The sequence below is a fragment of the Phocoena phocoena genome, chromosome 1, assembly GCF_963924675.1.
Source record: "Phocoena phocoena chromosome 1, mPhoPho1.1, whole genome shotgun sequence".
Lineage (NCBI taxonomy): Eukaryota > Metazoa > Chordata > Mammalia > Artiodactyla > Phocoenidae > Phocoena > Phocoena phocoena.
This window is the reverse complement of record NC_089219.1, coordinates 42669524-42690354: the sequence shown is the minus strand read 5'-3', so window position 1 is coordinate 42690354 and position 20831 is coordinate 42669524. Positions and strand designations below refer to the sequence as shown.

At 53.0% G+C, this 20831-nt stretch overlaps 1 protein-coding gene across 3 annotated transcripts in view; it reads left to right on the top strand.

The window, feature by feature from the left end:
- The window catches only part of TTC39A (tetratricopeptide repeat domain 39A), a 38625-nt gene that overhangs the window by 4947 nt on the left and 12847 nt on the right, over window positions 1–20831 (top strand). Inside the window, exons 1-10 of one of the 3 annotated variants that reach the window (XM_065893176.1) lie at window positions 836–859; window positions 2140–2246; window positions 10415–10546; window positions 11412–11488; window positions 12765–12832; window positions 15230–15294; window positions 17347–17446; window positions 18789–18854; window positions 20203–20311; window positions 20756–20823. In XM_065893176.1, coding sequence (XP_065749248.1) covers window positions 2182–2246; window positions 10415–10546; window positions 11412–11488; window positions 12765–12832; window positions 15230–15294; window positions 17347–17446; window positions 18789–18854; window positions 20203–20311; window positions 20756–20823 — 750 coding nt within the window. In that variant the 5' untranslated portion in view covers window positions 836–859; window positions 2140–2181. Of the gene's footprint in view, window positions 1–835; window positions 860–1775; window positions 1829–2139; window positions 2247–10414; window positions 10547–11411; window positions 11489–12764; window positions 12833–15229; window positions 15295–17346; window positions 17447–18788; window positions 18855–20202; window positions 20312–20755; window positions 20824–20831 lie in introns of those variants that run through there. The other 2 variants (XM_065893101.1, XM_065893021.1) reach the window with 2 other exon arrangements.

Genomic DNA, 20831 nt, shown 5'->3' with positions numbered 1-20831 from the left:
GCGTCCTCAGCAAATAGGGGCAAAAAAACACCCACCCACCACAAAGGGAGGTGACAGTTCTTGTGGGGACAAAGAGGCTCCCTAGACAATTATACATGTTGGTCTGCCCTCACACAAATTTCAGGTTTGAATATACACTACCTCTGTGGTCCTGGGTATGCTAAACTAAAAAAAGTAACATAAATGGTCTTGGGGGGGTGGTAGCACCCCAGGGAACCTGGCTGAAGTAAATGAAAATCCTCTCTGAAGGAATGGATTCTCATTTCAAGATCCCTTTGGGATCAGTCAAATAGGAGCTCATGGTAAAATTACAAAACACACAAAGAAACAAGTCGCTGTGAGCAATAGATACCAGAAGCAAGAAATAGCAGAATTAAGAGTCTAAGATCCTAGAGCGTTAAGATATTGATTATAACTGATTGTGTTTAAAATGTATAAAGAAATCAAAGATAGACTTGCAACAATAAGCAGGGAACAAAATACTGCCCAAAATGACCAAGCAGATTTGAAAAAGAACCAAGTGGAATTTCTGAGATGAAAAATAAAATCACTGAAATTAAAAACTCAGTAGAGGATAAGTAGCGGATGAGACCCACTTAAAGAGAATTAGCGAAATGAAAGATCTAAAGAAATTACTTAGAATCTAACAAAGAGAGTGAACGAGATGGCAAAGAAGAGAGAGAAGAAGCATGAAAAACAATAAAATGGGATAACAGAGAGAGAGAAGAGTTAGGAATGGACAGGAGTAGAGGAGGGGTCTTCCATCAGACATGGGTACAGATGGTAGTGGCCTGGACTGGGGGGCACTGGGTGTAGAAGGAAGTGGATTAAGAGATGTTCAGGAGGTAGAACTGATAGGGCTTATTGATGGAGTAGATGACGGAGACCAGGGGGAGGATGTGTCAAGGATGACTATTTCTGACTTGAGAAACTTGGTCGAGGGGTACTATTTATTGAGATGGCAAATCTGGAGAACAGATTTGGGAGAACAAACAGGAGTTCAGTTCTGACCAAGGCATGTTTCATTTTGCCTGGGAAGTTCTGTTGATGCATCGCAGAGGAGGAGATATTAGAGCTGGGCCTTAAGATAGGTGTAGAAGTTTACCTGGTGGAGAAAGAACTTTATTAACTTTGGGGGAAAAGGATCTCCTTTCAGTACGATCATCGAGACACTTTTTAGAGCCTTCTCTACTTAAAAGCGACCCCTTGAGAAGAGACATTCATAAGACCATCAGACAGGACTTTTGGGATCATCTCTCATCTTTCAGATGGGAAGCTGAGGCTCAGAAAGATCAGGGATTTGCCCTCCTAGCCCAAGACTCTCCATCCATCCATCCATTCGTTCATTCACTGACTTAACCTATATTTATCAAAAGCCCATTTTGTACCAGATACTAGGTGCCGGTGATACAGCAGTGAACAAAACAAAGATTCCTGCCCTCAGGAAGCTTATATTTTAGTGGAGGGAGACAGACAATAAACACAAAAATAAGTAAAAAATATATATATGTCAGAGGGTGATAAGAGCTATCAAGAAGTGTAAGGACTGGAAGGAGGTCAGGTGTACTGGAGGTGCCATTGGGAAGGTGGCCCTTGAACATAAAAGGCCCTGACAGCTCTTACAGGGTGGCTGCCCACTATGGCCCATTGTGACAGCGCCTGTGGGGTTCTAGAATGCAGGCCTGAGGAGGCCAGGAGAAGGCCTAGAGAAGGAGGAGGAAGAAAAGAGCTGAAGTGGGATTTAGTGGGTAGGCTGTGCCCCCCAGTGGGGGCAGAAAAGTCCAATGGGTCAGAAGGGCCACAAAGACTCCTTTTACCCTTGTGAGAGGTAAGATAAATTTATTCCTGAGGTTTCCTTGCACCAACCCACCACATCCCATCCTCAGCCCCTCCCCACGATCTCAGATGACACCACCCCCCTCTGCTCCCCCTCCCACCTTTAGGAACACTTAGAGGTAAGTCCAAATTGTCCTGTGTCTTAGTACAGAGTGGGCAGCCTGGAGGAGCTCATGACAGGCATCCAAGGACCACCAGGGAGTTCGAGTGGGCCTTGGGCGGCTCTGTTCCAGCCAGGACAGTCGAGCCCCTCAACTGAGGCTCTGTTGAGAGCTCCCAGGTCATGCCTGTGTCTCTCCCATCAGGACTCCTGTGAGCAGCCTCCATGAGTCCCTGGACCAGTGCATGACCGCCCTGGACCTCTTCCTCACCAACCAGTTCTCAGAAGCACTCAGCTACCTCAAGCCCAGGTGAGACTTAAGCCCAGGTTGGGGATGGAGGGTGTGTGTGTGTGTGTGTGTGTGTGTGCACGTGCGCGTGCACACGCACGTGCACGCACACATGTAAGTGTAGGGATGGGGATGCCAGATGGAGAACCAGAGGTTTTATGTGAGAGGAACCCTGTGTAACTCAATGCCTTCAGCCTTCTGGGTCACTATGACCCCTGAGAATCCCATAAAAATGGCTCAGGGTCCCCATTCCACAGCCAGGAACAGCCAGGCCCTCCCCAAGGTCACTGTGACTTCCTTCCCCTCAGGTCTTGCAGCTTCTTCCACTTTGATTTCTTGTTCCCACTGAATCCAGCTCTAAAACAGCTCCTTTTTGTTATTTTCCTCCAAAGCACTGAAGACTTGAGTTGCTTTTACTCAAGGCTTTAGGGCAATGATGACAGTAGTTTAGCCATTTCTTCTAGTGTTGACTGCCTTATTTCTTTTTTTGGCTGCATTGCGCGCAGGATTTCTCTAGTTGCGGTGTGCGGGCTTCTCATTGCGGTGGCTTCTCTTGTTGCGGAGCACAGGCTCTAGGCACGTGGGCTTCAGTAGTTGCAGCACGCAAGCTCAGTGGTTGTGGCACTCGGCCCCTAGAGTGTGCAGTCTTCAGTAGTTGCGGCGCATGGGCTCTAGGGTGCGCAGGCTTCAGTAGTTGTGGCGTGTGGGCTCAGTAGTTGTGGCTTTGGGCTCTAGAGTGCAGGCTCAGTAGTTGTGGCACACGGGCTTAGTTACTCTGTGGTATGTGGGATCTTCCCCGACCAGGGATTGAACCCGGGTGCCCTGCATTGGCAGGCAGATTCTTAACCACTGCACCACCAGGGAATTCCCTGCCTTATTTCTAAATAATATGCTTAGAGTGCTCTTTCTTTACTTACCACTTTTTTCAATTTTTTAAAAACTGAAATTAAGTTGAGATATAATTCACATACCATAAAATTCACTCTTGTTACTTTTTGCTTTTACACATCACCTGATGGTTGACAAGAATTTAGCTTTCTTATACCCCTGCCTCACCTCCCTTCCCTCCTCCTATCATTATATCACAATATCTGGCTAAATCAGTAATCAATATTTTCATTATTATAACTATGTAATTATGCTCATTGCAGAGACAAGTCTTACATTATAAGATTACATTTTCTTTCTGGAGTTAATAATTGTCTTGTTTTTTCCATTTGCCTGATTCGCTATACGTTTATCCTGAACTCTTTATAACTACTCCATCAAGTCATGAGGTTTTCCGTAAATACTCAGACATATCAGGTAAGCCCTCAGTCCCTCTTTTTCCTGGAAACCTCTCCCCTGGAGGACAGGCCTGTTTACTGGCCACCTTCCAGCCGGCTCCTGGAATCCCCTTTGCTTCTCCCTTGTTTGCTTGGCCTGGCTTTTTCTCTCTCATATCTGTATCCTCCCTCATTTTACTAGAGCATGTCCTCTAGAAATTTCCAAAGAGAGAGTTGCATGAATATGATCTTTCCCCCTCAGAATTTTGAAGGCGTTGTTTTCTGCCCTGTTTTCTGGCATGTACTGTAGCCGGGAGAATCCTGATTCTTCTTACATGGCATGGGGTCTTTTTTCCTTCTCCAGAGATGTTTAGGATCTTCTCTTTTATTCCTGCAAATCTGAAATTTCACAATGATGTGCCAGAATGTAGGTCTTTTTACTTGGCATTTTTTTTTCTTGTTTGTTTTGGCTGTGCTGGGTCTTCGTTGCTGCACACGGGCTTCCTCTAGTTGCAGCGAGCGGGGGCTACTCTTCATTACGGTGTGCGGGCTTCTCATTGCAGTGGCTTCACTTGTTGCCGAGCACAGGCTCTAGGCGCGCGGGCTTCAGTAGTTGCAGCACACGGACTCAGTAGTTGTGGCTCGTGGGCCCTAGACCACAGGCTCAGTATTGTGGCACACGGGCTTAGTTACTCCGTGGCATGTGGAATCTTCCCAGACCAGGGCTCGAACCCATGTCCCCAGGTTAGCAGGCGGATTCCCAACCACTGCGTCAACGGGGAAGTCCTCTTGGTATTTTTTTATTTGGAAACTGAGTTCTAGGAAATTCTCTCGTATGATCCTTCCACGTTCTGTTTCCCTTTCCTGGGCTTTGTTTAAGGCAGGTATTGGACTTCCTGGATCAGTCCTCTTCTAAGATATTTATCCGCACACCACCCCCCCTCGCATTTCTTTATCTTTTTTCCTCTGATTTATGGGAGAGTTCCTCAACCTTATCATTAAATCCACTGACTTTTCTTTCTTGTGTGTAATCATATGATTAATTCCCTAGTACTCTTCAGTGTTCTCTGAATGTTCCTTTTTTCCTAAAACATCTTATTCTTTGTTTATGAGTGCACTGTGTTCTTTCTATGTATATTTAAAAATATGAGTGTCCTGAGGATAGGACCTGGCATGTAGCAAGCCCTCTAATAAGTATTTATTGTTGTTATTACTATTATCACAGAATATTATCTCTTTTAAAAGTATTTTATTCTTTCCCTGCATAATCTTGGCTTTCTCCAGGTTTCCTTTTTCTGTGTAATGGGGGGAGTACTCTCCTCATGGTAGGGCGGGGGGCGCTACCCTGAAATGCCCGATGGTCCCTGGCTGGCTGTCTGGTCGTATTTAAGAGCACATTCACTCAAAGGCCAACTGGAAGGTCTGGGCCAAGAAGCCTTGTAATTGGTGGGATCAGCTTTTGGATGATCTGGCAGAGAGCGGGCCCCAGATGTTAGCTTTTCCAGAGAAGAATCCTCCATTCCTCAGTCTGGACAGAGAGCCCCTGGCTGCCTGAGTTCCGAGACTGGGATAGGGGTGAGGGGCCAGGGGTCTAATCAGGTCTGCTGCCTACTTGCCCGATCCCCTCTTTGCAGCTCTAGGTTGTCCTCTGCCACGACTGGTTCCCCCAGGTCCCCAGGGAAGAAAGCAAGTGCTGGGGTAGGGGGATGGCTTTCCCCAAGCCTCAAGCCAGGCCTGTTCAGTTTCTCTAGACCTGACTGACCCATTGATCTCCTGTCTGGAGTCAGTGGCCCAGCTTCTGAGCGGGGCAGCTCCAGGGCTTGGTGGTCCTGAGTCGTACGGTAGTCCCTCCGCGAGCAGTCCTCACACCTCATCCCCACCCTCTGGGGGGATCCGGCTTGAGGTACGGCAGGGCCGGGTCTGCTCGGGAGTGGGGCCGCTGCCTGAGGCAGGCCAGGCCCCGTCTTGCCCCATCACCGAACATCCAGGCTCCCCTCCCAGTGCTTTAGGGAGGCTCCCCGGCTCCCCTTCCCTCCTGGTCACTACCCGTCCCAAAGTGGCTCCTCTCTGCCACTGCCCCCTCAACGCCCTCCTCCCGCCCTCGGCCCCCTCCTCGCTGAGGGGCTGCCTCACCTTCCCTCACCTCAGGAGGGCCCTCTACTAGGGGTCCTGCAACTCAGGCCCCCGAGAGGCAACGCCTGCCCTGAAGGAAGCACCACAGAGAGAACAGGCTTCCTGTGAGGCCACCGTTCATCTCACACGTGAGACACTGTAACCTCTCTTTCTCTTGACTCCTGCCCCATTCCGGAAAAGGGTCTTTGCTTTCTTTTGAGTTGAAGCGCTTCCTCCCCAAACAGTGGATGTCATGAGCACACTCCCCGTCCCTTCTTGTGACAACCAAATAATGTTTCCAGAAATTGCTAGCTGTCAGGGGAGGGGTGGGCAGATTCCGTAAAAATACCTCCCCATCTCTGTTAAGAACCACTGGTCTAGATAAAATAATTCTTGCTCAAAAATGGTCTCCTCTCCCCATTCACAGCCACTGAAGCTGTGAAGGATGCTGGGGGTCAGTGTCATCCACTGGCTCCCCATAGCACGCGTGGTGTCTCGTTTCACTGTCACCCACACTTTGCCCTCGGGGAGTAACTGGGCTCTCCAAGCCTCCCCCCGCCCCAGCTTCTGCTTTCCCTTTTTCACTTCTTTCTTTTTTCTTTCCCCCAAACTAACACCAGAACCTGCATGTTATACTACTTTGTTGTTTGTTTTACAGCAGGTTCTTATTAGTTATCTGTTTTATACAGATTGGTGTATATATGTCACCATATATACACCATTTGCTTTCCCTTTTTCACTTCTTTGAGTAGCTCCTGGTTTATTTTACTTCACGCTGTGTGTGTCCCTGAGCACTGTCTCTGGAACATGGTAGCTACACTACTCGTTTGATGAAAAAAATGGTCATGGTCGATAAGCAGCAGGACCAGGAGGCACATCCAGCCCCATTCAGCTCCACGACCCACACTTTGCCTCCTGGGCCATCCTGGATCTCAAGCAGGTGGAGTTTCCATGGCACAGAAGGCCTCACACGTGCCGCGTCTTCCAGGAGGGAGGGAAGGAGGTAGAACAGGTGTGTGGGGCCGAGGGAGGGTGGTGTGCGCCTGCACTGTCCCGGATCCCTCTGGGGGAGGAAGCAAAGTCCCCTGCTGAGAGGAAGGGGCCAGGCTGGTGCTGGGCTGGGGAGGTGGCAGGGACTGGGCAGAAGTTCACGAGTGGCACGATGGGCCGAGGCTGGGGGCCCCGCTTAGAGCGTGCCCGTCCATGTGGCTGGCGGCTTCCTCCTGCCTCGCTCAGTGGCAGCGCCGCGGAGAAACTAGGCGGTCGCGCGGCTCCTAACCAGGGCAGCAGGAGTTGGCAGGCCAGCAGTGAGGGTTTTGACAAGAGAGTGGCTGGTATGAGGAAGCTCAGCTAGGGGGTCAGGGAGAGAGGACAGGCTGGAGGTGGGGGGATGGCGCAGTGGGAGTGACTGGAGAGAGCGCACAGGCGGCAGGCGGGGAGTCTGTGGCTGGGAGGGTGGGTGGTATCGTGCAGGACTCCAGAAGCAGAGCTGGCCTCTGGGCTGACGGGGAGGTCAAGGTGTGACCCATGGGACGGGGCAGTTGGGCGCCTGGGGCCCGTTCACTCGGCAGCACCTCAGGAGTGCCCTCTTGTGGCCGGCGGTGGGCCGGGTGCTGGGGCTGCAGTACCGAGCGGGGCGTGGGCCCTTCTCAGGGTTCCTCACGGCACCAAGTGAAACAAGTAATAATGGCTTTAGGACCAGCCACATACCTTCCGGGGTGCACTGCAACGTGAAAATGTGGAATTCTTTGTTCAAAAATTATTAAGGGTTTCAAGACGGTGACAGCAGAGCATTAAACCAAGCATGGAGCCCCGTGTGACTGCACAGATCGCACACCTGTGTTCAGCCAGCCCCGGAAGTCTTCCTGGAGGAAGTGACATTTAAGTTGAGAGAGGTTGGACGAGAAGGAGTCAGCCAGATGGAGAGGGCATTTCCAGGCAGAGGAACAGCCGGTGCCAAGGCCTGGCAGTGAACAAGGGTCTAGTGTATTTGAGGAAGACAGATAGTCAGCCTGGCTGGGGTGGGGAGAGCTGGGGATGGTCCCAGAAGGGAGAGGGCAGGGTGATGGAAGGTGGACTGGGGATATGAGTCCCCCAGAAGGTGGTTGGGCTGGAGAGGAGGGCAGCGAGGTGGGTCTGAGAGGCATGGGGGGATTTCATGAAGGTGAAGGAAAGTGGCTTGGAGGCAGGGGGTCTGTCTCTGAGACAGGCTGCAGGGGGGCATCCTCGCCCAGAGAGGTCCTCGGGAAGTAAGGCCTTAGGCTGTGACTGCAGGGGTGTCCCCAGGAAACAGCAGTGGGGTTTGGGTCAGAGTCAGTCGTCCTGATGGTGAGGACAGGATGGCTGATGAGTAGCTGACAAGGGCCTGAGCCTGGCTACTGGCAGAGGAGGGAAGGGCTGGAGGCCGCTGGGCTTAGCAGACCTCCAGGTGGCCAAGGAGTCCCCAGTCCCAACACCCTGCTCTTCCGATGGCTCTTCCAGTGCCCTCCCTTGACAGCTGGTCTAGGCCTGGCAGGTGAGACCCCATTGGGCATCATGTCCTAGAGGTGGGTCTAGCTCAGAGGTGAGGGGATCGTTGCTTCTAGGGGTCTGGTCGCCATATGTACAACAAGGACTTTGTGGAGTGCAGACTAAACTTGGGGTGCCTGAGGTCTGGGGGGTTGTTATACCTCTGTGCCCTGAATCCCAGTCCAGACCAGAGTTGGGGGCTTCCACGTCATGGGCTGGGGAGGGGCTAGGATTCCCAGCTGCAGGTGCCTGTCGGGGCCTTGGGCCTCAGACTAGAAATTCCATTTCGCTTGCCAGCTGCCCAGGAGGGGCTCTCCCCGCTACTGGGCTGGGCAGGTGTGGCTGAGTCTGGGCCTGGGACCTGGGGGCGAGGAGGCTGAGAGTTGGAGAGGCCTGGGGAAAGGGGATTATCTGGGAGGTGGGTCTGTGTGCTGCCCAGGAAACCCTTCCTCAGGGAGAAAGTTTTTATGTAGGGCAATGCCCCTTGACCCTGGCAGGACACAGAGGGACTCAGACTCACATTCATTGAACATCGGTGTTATGGCCCTGGCCTGGGCACCCTACTTAAGCCACCCAAGGTCCTGGGAGAGAAGGGTTATTGTATCCATTTTACAGAGGAAAAGCCTGAGGCTCAGAGAGGCTACAAGACTCACAAGGATCACACAGCTGGTGACTAGCGAGGCCAGGATTCCAACCTGTGTCTGAGGGACTCTGAAGCCTGAGTTCTGTAACCCCCCTGCAGACTGTGGCCTCCTTTCCACAAGCCACTGCCCTCAGATAAGCAGTTCTAGCAGAGACCTGGGAGGTGTCCCAACAGCTGCCAGGACTGGTCTCCTTCATGAACCTTTGACTTCCAAGGATAATATCACCTGAAAATCACCCAGAAGTAAAAAAGCAACTTAATTTACAGAGGTGCTTTATGAATGAGGAACAGGTGAAGTCTTACGATAGAATAGATGGTCTATAAACCTTAGTCATCTTCTCTCTCCCCTGAAGTTCCCAGCATAAGCCTGGCACTGAGGAGTTTGGAAAAAAATTAACAAGGGGGTGTAGGGAAGGGAGCAAAAATTCGCTGCAGCATCTACCGTGTGCCAGGCAAGGGTAATCCCCAGCCAGACCCACATGGACTCGGGTGGGCCAGCATTATTGTCCCCATTTTGCAGAAGCATAAGTCAAGGCCCAGATACATTGTGACTTCCCCATGTACAGAGGAGGACCAGCATTGGTCCCATCCTTCCTTGCCTGTTGCTCTCTGCGTGTGTTAGACTAAATGCCACCCCTCTTCCCCCCAACACCCTTTAGATGCAAGGTCTGGGGCTGTGGCGGAGCTGGGAGACAGGACGGGGAGGCTTCCTGAGACCGGCTCGCTCAGCCCTGTCACGTTGGTGCTGAGTCAGAGATAAATCTCACACAAGTGCTGTCCTTGAGGAGCCCACAGTCTGGGAGAGAGCTGAGCCTCGGCTGATATAAGTTCAGTGTGACCTGTGCCTCAGTTATAGACACATACTCCCTTTGGGAGGGAGCCCTGGATTCCCAGTGGCCTTTGAGGCATTTGAGGGCCTTGACAGATGAGTCAGGGGATGCGGGGGTAGGGGATGGGCATTTCAGGCTGAGGGAACAGCAAAGGCCTGCAGGAGGGAAGATGTGGGCTTTTCTCGAGGAGAGTGTGTGTGGTTCAGTGTGGTATAGTCTTGAATGTGACCAGATGGTGGGTCAGAAGCAGAAGTGATACGAGGGCTGGGCTGGAGAGGTGGGCAGGGCCTGTGATGGTGGCGCCTCGGGATGTGGAAGTCACGGGAGGGCTCAGCCAGAGAGCAACAGGATCAGATGATGGGGTGGGGAGAGGCAGGAGGTGGCGAGGTCAGTGAGGTCCAGGGAGCAAGGATGGGCAAGCCCGAGGTGGGGCTTGAGGAGAGAAGAGACCCCACAGACAGGACCTGCGGTAGGCGGGGCAGCAGGTGAGAGGCAGGCCCTGGCGCAGGGGAGTACCACCTCAGGCCAACACACTGCGGAGCTCTTTCGGAGTCCTCACGGCAGCCTTGCTGCTGCCGTCCATATGGAATGGGTGAGAAACCGAGGCTCAGATTTGGAGTCACGTAGAGCCACTCAGCAGGAAGAAGAGATGCTGGGATCCGAGGCCACCTGAGTAGCAATGGAAGGGTCAGCCCTTGGCGAGACCCTTCCCCTCTCTGGACCTGTGTTTCCTCCCATGCGGGATGGGGGAGGGAACGATGGGTGATGACACAGGGTCAGCTACCTTGGAGTTCTAGGAGTTTATGCTCTCGTGTCCCTTCTCTCTGGCAGAACCAAGGAGAGCATGTACCACTCACTGACGTATGCCACCATCCTGGAGATGCAGGCCATGATGACCTTTGACCCCCAGGACATCCTACTTGCTGGCAACATGTTGAAGGAGGCCCAGTCGCTCTGTCAGAGGTCGCGGCCGGGGGTGTGGACAGGGATGAGGGGTTGTGAGGCCCATCCTTCTGTCACCTTGGCCTATCCCCGTGCCTAACATGCCACTATTAGTCCTACTCCTTTTGGCTAAGAAAAGGGGTCCCCAAGTGCTAAAACCCATCCCTGTTAGCACTGCCTCAGGAGCTGTGTTGTCTGAGCCAGTCACAGAGGGCTTCCAGGGGCCAGGCTGGCTTGGGAGAAGACAAATCCTGGCTCTGTCACATAATAACTCGCTGACCTTGGGCAAGCCCCTTTCTGGTCTGAACTTTCCTCATCTGTGAAATGGGTGTGATGACAGGGTGGTTGTGGGGACTGAATGAAGACTTCGGTTACGGGACCTGGTGCATAGTTTGTGTTCAGTACACGTTAACTGCCTGTACGCGTGAACGAATAGACCCTCAGTGGGACACACCCCTGCCTGCCCTAGGCCAGGCCCTGTGCTGGGCACTAGCCACCCAGGGAATCATCAGACCCCGGCCCCTCTGACGCCTGAACTGCCTGATTGGGGAGACAGGCACAGACAGTAACATCCCAGCACGATGCAGGGAGGCTCATGGGGTCGTGGGGGTCCAGCTGGAGGAGCAGGAAAGGCATCCTGGAGGAGGTGATGCCAGAGCTGGGTCCTGTAGGGTGACTAGGAACTGGCCAGGGTAGAGCGGGCGGGGGAGGGGGCTCCATGCAGAGGCAACAGCAGGGGCAAGGGTGTGAGAAGGCCTGGACTGGGGGGAGTTGCCAGGAGTTTAGTGTGTGGAGTCCTACGGGAGGGGCAGGAGATGCTGTTGGAGGCACACGGGCCCCTTGCTCACCCTCCCTGAATGACCTGAGATCCCATTTTCCTCTTCAGGCACCGGAGGAAGTCCTCTGTAACAGATTCCTTCAACAGCCTGTTGCACCGCCCCACTATGGACCAATTCACGGAAGGTGTGGCATCTGGGATGTCCTCTCAACTCTGCTGATGCCAGGCAGCCCGGTTCCAGGCCCAGGAAGGGGTGGGAAGGGACAGGTGTCCTCCCAGTTGTCACCCAGGGGGCCGGTCCCTGCCCTAGACACTGGGACACAGATGGGTCAGACCTGGGGCCTTTTGAGGACTGGTCTCATGTGGCGGGGGTGGGGGTGGGGTGGTGAGGGCGGGGGAGCAGGTGAGACTCACTTACCTGACAGTATTACCTGCTGGAAATTGGGTAAGAAAATGCTGTCACAAGGTCCATGCACTTTGCTCCTCAGGCCAGTGTGGGCTTAGGACTGTGTGTGCAGTTAGGTTTACTGGTTTAATTATCTTAGTGATCTCACGTGCTCCTGCGGGGAATGTGGTCCTAGAGGCTGACACACTGAGATGAAACAGCTGGGGGCCGTGGAAGAGAAGGTCTGGGCCGCCAGAGCCATGTGGCATCTTTGTGCCATGACCACATGTGGCAGTCCTGGAGACAGCAGCAGCCAACCATAAGCAATTTGGGGCCCTTTAGGGCAGGGGCGAATGGCCCTCCCCACCTTGAGAGCCCTTTGAAGGTTCCAGTGTGAAACAGTGCTTATGATGGTGCCACTCTCTCCTTCCTACCTTCCATGGCTCCCTGCTGCCCACAGGACCAAATCTGCAGGCCTCCACCAGTGTTTAAGACCCTTTACAGCCAGACTTCTGCCCCTCATCTTTCCCTGTCCCCTAAATCTCTCCCTGCTCCACCCCATTTCAACCTTCTGTGGCTCAGCTGTCCCCCAGGCACCTGAGTTGTTTGGCTTTCCTGGGCCTCTGCCGAGAAAGCTCTTCCTGCCTCATCCTTCCATCCCATGTTCAACTCAAATAGCCTAACTCAGGTGTCTTCTTCTGGAAGTCTTTCCTGACTCCTCGGGCTGTGTGTGTTCTCCTTCCTTACTCCTGCAGCCTGCGGCTTCCCTGGGTTTATCCATTCATCCCAGCACTGTAGGGGTGTTGGTGCACAGCACCTACAGTGACGCCCGGAGGACAAGAGAACAAGGCCCAGGGCCCTGTGCTGACGTTCTCGGGGGTGGGGTCGGGGGTGTGAGCTAATTCAGGGCAATGGTGCCTGCCACCAGGGAACCTGGTGAGGGGGATTCGGGAGGTGGCAGGCAGGTGCTGACTCAGGCTCCCTTTGCCTTTTGGGAAGTGGGATGAGGAGGATTTGGCTCAAGCCTCCTGCCAAGAGTCCCAGGAGGCCGCAGGGCTTTGGTTTTCTCCCTGCAGTGGAAATCCACGCTGAGGTCTGCTACGCAGAGTGCCTGCTGCAGAGAGCAGCCCTGACCTTCCTGCAGGTAGGAACCCTCTTCTTGTGCAAGCAGCCTGGGGGTTTCAGAAGATGGATCACCACGTCTTAGCATGAAGAGTCTAGAGCAGCCATGCCCAGCCCCCTTGGGGTTGAGGCAAGGACTGAGGCTCCGTCACCCCAACACTCCTGGTCCTGGGCAGGCTCAGTGGCAGAGGTGATGGGCCCTACCCCTCCACACGGAGCACACGCGTTCCCACCCACTACCAGGATGTGCTTCCACCTCGTGACTGCTGCTTCCCTGCTGTTTTCATGTCACAGGGGTGACACTGCTTTACGTTTGATTCATTCAGCAGACTAGTCTGAATGAATCAAACGTGATTCATTCAAGAACTTGACTTGTAGAACCTGCAACATACCAGGCTTTGTATGTACATCACAGGCATGTTGTTTTTACATACCTTGTACACATTGCATGTTTGTTTTTTTTTTTTTTAAGATGTCGGGGGTAGGAGTTTATTAATTTATTTATTTTTGCTGTGTTGGGTCTTCGTTTCTGTGCGAGGGCTTTCTGTAGTTGTGGCAAGCGGGGGCCACTCTTCATCGTGGTGCGCGGGCCTCTCACTATCGCGGCCTCTCTTGTTGCGGAGCACAGGCTCCAGACGTGCAGGCTCAGTAGTTGTGGCTCACAGGCCTAGTTGCTCCGCGGCATGTGGGATCCTCCCATACCAGGGCTCGAACCTGTGTCCCCTGCATTAGCAGGCAGACTCTCAACCACTGCGCCACCAGGGAAGCCCCTGCATGTTTGTTTTTACCTACATTTCTATGTATTATTTAATCAGCACCTCCCAGGCCTATGATGGGGAGGATTAGTGGGGGAGGAACCGCTTTCCCAGGGTCACATGGTTAGCAAATGGCAGAGCTGGGATTTGAACCAGGTCTGGCCAACTCAGAGCCTATGCTCCTCACCACAGTGGAAATTATGAGAACCATCACGTCATGATTTTACCAAAAAGCCTGGATTATAATTATAAAATATAATCGTCATGTAAATAGGTATACTGGGGTGGAGAGGCACATATAAATTTTATTGTTGGGGTACTGTTTATTTTTGTTAGTGATTTTTCTGTCTTTTTGGACCTCAGATGATTAGAATTGGATTAATCTGAATTCTGCGTTAGGATTACTGTAATAATTGCACCATGACTGGCCTTTTATTTCCGTTGTTTGTTTACTCTATTATTACACATAATAATCACCCACGAACCCCCCACCCAACTGGAGAACAGAACCCTGCTGGCACATCTCCTTGCCCTCTGCCTCCCTTCCCCCAGGGGAAACCACTACCTAGAGTTTGTATTTATCATCACCCGCCCTATTTCTTTTTTTTTTTTTGCGGTACACGGGCCTCTCACTGTTGTGGCCTCTCCCATTGCAGAGCACAGGCTCTGGACGCGCAGGCTCAGCGGCCATGGCTCATGGGCCCAGCCGCTCCGCGGCATGTGGGATCTTCCCGGACCAGGGCACGAACCCATGTCCCCTGCATCGGCAGGCAGACTCTCAACCACTGTGCCACCAGGGAAGCCCCCCAACCCCATTTTTTAAAAATGGTTTTCTCGGCTTCCTATTCATGTCTGAACAGCATATTGTTATGTTTTAGTTGCCTTTGAGCTTCTTAAGGCCTCAAGCTGTGTGGGACTTGCTTTCTTCACCCAACCGTACATGGCAGTGTAATACTGCCTTCTATGAATATACCAGTTTGTTTATCCATTATCCTGCTGAAGGATATCTGGGTTGTTTCCGGTTCTTGGCTGCTATGAACAGTGATTCTGTGAGCATTCTTGAAGGTGTTCATCCATTTCTCTTGGGTGTATACCTGGGAGTGGAACTGTCAGGTGGGCTGTAGGTATTGGTGCTTTTTTTTTTTTTGGCTGCACTGTGTGGCATGCGGGATCTTAGTTCCCCAACCAGGGTTCGAACCCGTGCCCCCTCTAGTGGAAGCACGGAGTCAACATCACTGGACCGCCAGGGAAGTCCCCAGGTACTGGCACTTTAAATTACAAAGGTGATAAATACCTGCTTGTTGTAAAAAAACACAAGCAATCAAAAAATGAACGTCTCCCTTCCTTCTCCACAGTTCCGCCACTGTTAACCGGTGGGAGCATCTCCTCCAGGCCTCTCTCCACGCACATAGTATATGTACATATGAGCCTGCTACAGGAGGTTGTGGTTGAGCCCTGGGCATTGTGGAGGTCTTGTTTGGCAAGCAAGACCCTTATCTCAAGTACCAGGGGTAGAGTGGGGAGGCCTCTGACCCCACCCGCGTGGGGCCCCTCATAAAGCTGGGCCCAGGGAGGGCCAGGCAGTATCCAGAGCTTTGTATGATCCCTCTTAAGCCTGTGGCTACCCACCCAGGCCCGGCTCTTAGCACCTCTCCCCCCTGCAGGACGAGAACATGGTGAGCTTCATCAAGGGTGGCATCAAAGTTCGAAACAGCTACCAGACCTACAAGTGAGTGGGGCTGGCCTGGGGGGCCTGAGGCCACAGCTTCTACTGCCCTGTGTCCCTCAGGCTGCTTTGTGGGAGGTAGAGGGCACTGGCTGGAGGCAGGAAACCTAGAATGCTATGTGACCTCAGATAGATTTCTGTACCCTCAGGACTTCAGTTTTCTGGAATATTATTCCCCTGGGTGTATCCGTTCATTTGGTCCCCCTGAGAGCTGACTCTGTGCCTGACCCTGAGCTAGGGGAAAACAAGGCACATGTTCTGTACAAACAGCTTGGTCTGGTGGGGGTGGGAGAAAGACACAGGAGCAGTCATTTTGAGAATAGCAGCAGGACTCCTACACATCCGTAAAGGCCCCGTCCAAATGCCGCTTTCCCCAAGGAAGCTCAAAGCCTTCCTTGAACCCTCCAGTACACAGGGATGATGCTTACATAATACACACCACCTCTCCAAACTGGGAGCTCCTCGAGAGCCAGATTATTTCCATGCCATCTCAGCACTGGACCACACGTAGGCCGTGTTTATGGAGCAAAGACTGAAGACTCAGTCCAGAGCACTTCTGCCCAATGTGGTCCCGCAATCCTTATCTACAATTCCAAAATCAGAAAAGCTCTGAAAATAATTAACCCTCCCCACTGCCCCAATTTTGGCATTGAAACTCCTTTTCCATTAAAAGTTGACTTGAATTGATTTGAGACTATCATCTTTATTTTCCCCACTTAATGTGACTATTTCCCTGCAGAGAGATGGTGAGTTTGATTTCCAGGTACTACTGGCGTATAGCACACCATGCAGTATATGGACACCACACTGCTTTGTGGGTCCTGCTGGAATTGTTCAGGGAAACCAGACTGTGTTCTGGCCCTTGTAGTCTCCCTACCAGCTGCCAGAGTGATGTTTTCAAAGCACAAACCTTGTCAGGTCAGTCAGTCCCTGCCTGAGACCCCCTCTTGCTCTTAGAATAAAGTCCTGGGTCCTTCCGAGTCATTCCTGGGAGGTCCCCCTGTCCTCCTAGCCATAGCTCCCGTCCCACCGTGCCTCAGACATTTGGGCCTTCCCTCAGGTTTTCAAACATGCCAGATTTCTACCTCAGGGCCCTGGGACACACTGTCTTCTCTGCCAGGAACACTTTGTGCCAGGCTAACTCCTCATCACTCAGTTTTCAGCTCAGATGTCAGCTCCTTGAGGAAACCTTCCCAGAACCCCAAACTAGGCCAGGCTCCAGGGTTCCTCTTCATCCTCGCAGTGACTCGATAGGGGTCTGTCTCTAAGAGCGGGAGAGTTGTGAGGACAGCAGCTTGATGGCTTTGCTCCCTGCTGTCCTCCGGTGCTTGGCACAGAGAAACCTTAGTCCGTGTTTGCTGAGCGAATGCCCTCAAGATGCTCGTGGCCTGGAAGGGAGGCAGGTACATCTTTAAAGCCCCTGTCCTGCCCCAGACAGACTGGGATATGGACTCTGAGCTATTGGTGACCAGAAGAAAGAGCGTTAGATTACAACCAAGAGACTCCAGGAAGACTTCCTCAAGGAGGCGGTGTTGGAGTTAACCCAGTGGTTCCCAACTGGGGGCGGTTTTTCCTCCCACGAGACGTTTGGCTATGTCTGGAGACATTTTGATTGTCATACTGGGGGAGGTTGCTGTTGGCATCTAGTGGGTAGAGGCCAGGGCTGCTGCTGAACATCCCAGGATGCACAGGACGGCCTCCCGCCCCCACCTGAACAGAGAAGTTATCCGGTTATCCAGCCTAAAATACTAGGAGTGCCGAGGTTGAGAAACTGTTCTAGACAGAATGCAGAGCACAAGCAAATGCCTAGATGTTGGACAAGGCGGGTGTGCTAGGGCTGATATAGCTGAAATTCAAGAGCAAGCAGTGTGTCATTACGATGGGAGATGGGGCTAGAAATTCCTCGAATATCAGCTCTCCGGATTGCCAGATGGTTACAGATCCACCGCCAGGGAGTTCTGAGATCACCTAGGAGTATAGGGGCAACTTGGGCCCAGCTGGAAGAGGACCCAGCCCCCCAAATGTGGCTGAAACAGGCTTTGCATCCCTCTGCAGGGAGCTAGACAGCCTCGTGCAGTCCTCACAGTACTGCAAGGGAGAGAACCACAGGCACTTTGAAGGAGGAGTGAAGCTCGGTGTGGGAGCCTTCAACCTGGTGAGTGGGCATGCCCTTCCCACATCCACAGTGTCTGGGTTCAAGATTAATCTCCCCTGCACATCCCTGCCCTACCCATGGTCTCTGCCGAGCTACTATCCTGCACCCCAGTGATGAAGCAGACACGTGGCCAGCCTGGGGGCTCACAGCTGGGGTGGAGATGGGGGCTGGCCGTGGCTCCAGAGTCCCTTCTGTGCGTTTCTTCCCAAGGCAAGTTGAAAGCTTGAAATCCACTATAGTGGCAGCGTTTACAGCACCAGAAACTGACAAACACAATATATCAGGGCCTTTTCCTCCCTGGAGGGCTGGTGGTTAAACATTGACCAGTGGCAGGGAAGGAGACAGGCCTGGAAACAGCTGACGACCCACAGGGAACAGAGAGCCAGGACTCCTTCCTGGGGGAGCCCGGGAAGGTTTCATGGAGGGGATAATATTTGAGCTGGATCTGGAAGGATCCATAAGCGGAGGACGTTTTCCAGGCAGGAAGGGCATTCTAGGCAGAGGGAACAGTGAGCTGAGGCAGGGAGGTTCAGAAGAATTGTGCCTGCTCCTGGAAGGAGGAGCTGCTCTCTGACGATTCAGACTCCTGGCCCTGGGTGGCCAGGGACTTACCCAAAAGTGTGAGTGTGGCAGGGGTTGGCTCTCTCCCCTCTAGGCAAAGCCTGTTCTGATGGGGGTCCCTACCCCTCTCTGGGTTCCAGATTCCCCCTATGTAAAATGGGAGCAGTGATCCCAGCCCAAGTGCTGGGAAATACAAGCTGCCAAGTGCATCAGATACTTTAGCAGGTTATAGCTGGACTGTCTGCGGTTCGAGAACTGGCTCCACCTCTGATGAGCTGTGGTGCCTCGGACATATCCTGTCACTTATCTGTGCCTTGTTTCTCCGTCTGTTGAAAGGGGTTAGTGATCCCTTCTTTGCAGGACTGTTCTGAGGATCAAATGCAATGACAGAGCCCCTGTTACAAAGTAGGGATTCAGTGTAATAACAATAGCTAACTGCTAGGTGCAGGCCCTATTATGTGCTTCACATATATTAATTTGATCCATCTGGTGGGGGCTATTATTATTCCTATTTTACAGATGAGGAAACTGAGGCAGAGAGAGGAAATGTAGCTGCCCAAGCCGGGAGTGGTGAGACTAGGATTTAGACGCAATCTGCTCCTAATTGTCACTCTGTAGTGCCTCTATCTGGGGAAGCTGGCTTTCAGAAACCTAGGGCCTCCTCATGGGCATTCCCGAGACAGGGCCTGCACCTCTGGGATTACCCCCAGGACTCTGGAGGCTTGGAGATTGGGAGGGTCAGCCCCCACCCCTTCACGTGTCCACCTGCCTCTTCCTGCAGACGCTATCCATGCTTCCTACCAGGATCCTGCGGCTGCTAGAGTTCGTGGGGTTTTCAGGAAACAAGGTAACCACCTTCCTTCTGGGGATCTCAACCTGCTCAGCCCCAGGGCTGGAGCTCAGCTGGACAGGGTGAGGCTGAGGGGCTGCGGGGCCTGAGTGCCAGTCCTGGCTTAGCCCCTCTCAGTGTGTGGCCTTGGACAAGGCTCAGACCTCTCTGGACCTCAGTCTCCTCTCCTGCAAATGAGGCCATTGATCCCTGCCAGGCCCTTCCCAGGGTAGAGAGGCTCTCGGGTAAGGGTGGGTGTGAAGAGCAGCTCCTGGGGTCCTTCAGGGGCCTGGGACCATATTCTCTGAGCCTGGCAGGTGTCGGGAACCTGGTCCTTCTCCCCTCAGAAGACCTTGAGCAAGTCCCTTCCCTTGGGACCATTTTCTGGTCTGGGAGTTGCCCAAGGGAAGCCCTACTGTGCACTGGGCCTTGAGGTGGAAACCAGAGGACTCAAGCACCCAGAGGCTTTACTGAGGGCAGGAACCTGAGTGCCAGGTAGCAGATCAGGGAGGGCTCCCTGGTGGAGGAGGCCTGATGTGGTACAAGAAGCAGTAACCTGGAAGTCAGGGGCCCTGGGTCAGTCCAGCCTCATCCCCTTCTCCCTGTGAGTCTGAGCAAGGCCTGCCCTCCTCTGGGCCTCTTTGTTTTGTAAAACAAGGGGCTTTTTTTTTTTTTTTTTTTTTACATCAGGTCAATGTTTCTCCAACTTGGACTTTCTCCAGCCCTTCCTGATTTTTGCCATGTCCACACACCTCTGTATTATTACTTATGTATCATTTTTCTCAAATGTGATTCATATTTTTTACTTAAATTTATTTAAAGGAAACATTACTACACAGAAAACCCGTATTATGTGGCATGATCAGAACATAATCATAACAATTAATACAAGAACCGAGCAATCTTACGAAAGCCCTGTCTGTGCACTGAGCCTGTGGTTAGGATTATCTGCCTCCTTGTCATTCCGACTCCCCCGCCAGACTTGGGGCTACTCAGGGCTTTGGTGCCCACTATGGGGACTGAGCAAGTGAATAAAGGGGGGAATGGGGAAGGGGCTATTGAGGAGGTAGGGAACACCCATGCCTTTGCCCTGGCTGTGGCAGCGGTGTCCCCTGGCCTCAGGAAGATGGCTGGAGGCACTGAGAGGGGCAGCCCCTTGTTCGAGGTTGCACAGCCTGGGAGCAGCTGACCCGGCCTCCAGGGCTCCAGACTCTGAGTCCAGCACTCTCTGGTCCCTTCTGTGGCAGCATTGCCCTCACACCTGTCCAGTGACCTCCCAGGCCCCTCCCCCCCTCCCTGGGTCCCGTGGAGGACGCTGGGGAGCTCAGGCCTTGCTGGCCTCAGCCAGTTCCTGTCTTTCCTCCAGGACTACGGGCTGCTGCAGCTGGAGGAGGGGGCATCAGGGCACAGCTTCCGCGCCGTGCTCTGTGTCATGCTGCTGCTGTGCTACCACACCTTCCTCACCTTTGTGCTCGGTAGGAGTGCGCTCGGGGCGAGTGCTGGGGCCTCTGGGCTTTGGTTGGCTCTAAGGGCAGGGGCTGAGAGGGCAAGGGGCTGCAGACCCTGCTCGGGCCCCCAGGACTGGGGATGGGGCACTGAAACCAGAAACAGCAGAGCCGAGTCAACTGTCCTGGGGCCTGGCCTGCTGACCACTTGCTTCCTCATACTGTGACTGGGTTCCAGCCCCAGTTTTCTCATCTGTGAAATGGGGGTGGGTCATGCCCACCTCAGAGAGGGTGTGAGGATGCTATAGGCTGTAATGTCTAATTCAATCCTCACATCACCCTGGAGATAGAAGAGTTATCATCCCCATTTCACGGAGGGGAAACGGAGACCCTGAGAAGCCCCTGGTAGGTTGCTGGGAGGCGGATCACCAGGGAGGATGGTGACGTGTCCTATTGTCCCCCCACCTCCTTCAGGCACTGGGAACGTCAACATCGCGGAGGCAGAGAAGCTCTTGAGACCCTACCTGAAGCGATACCCTAAGGTGAGCCC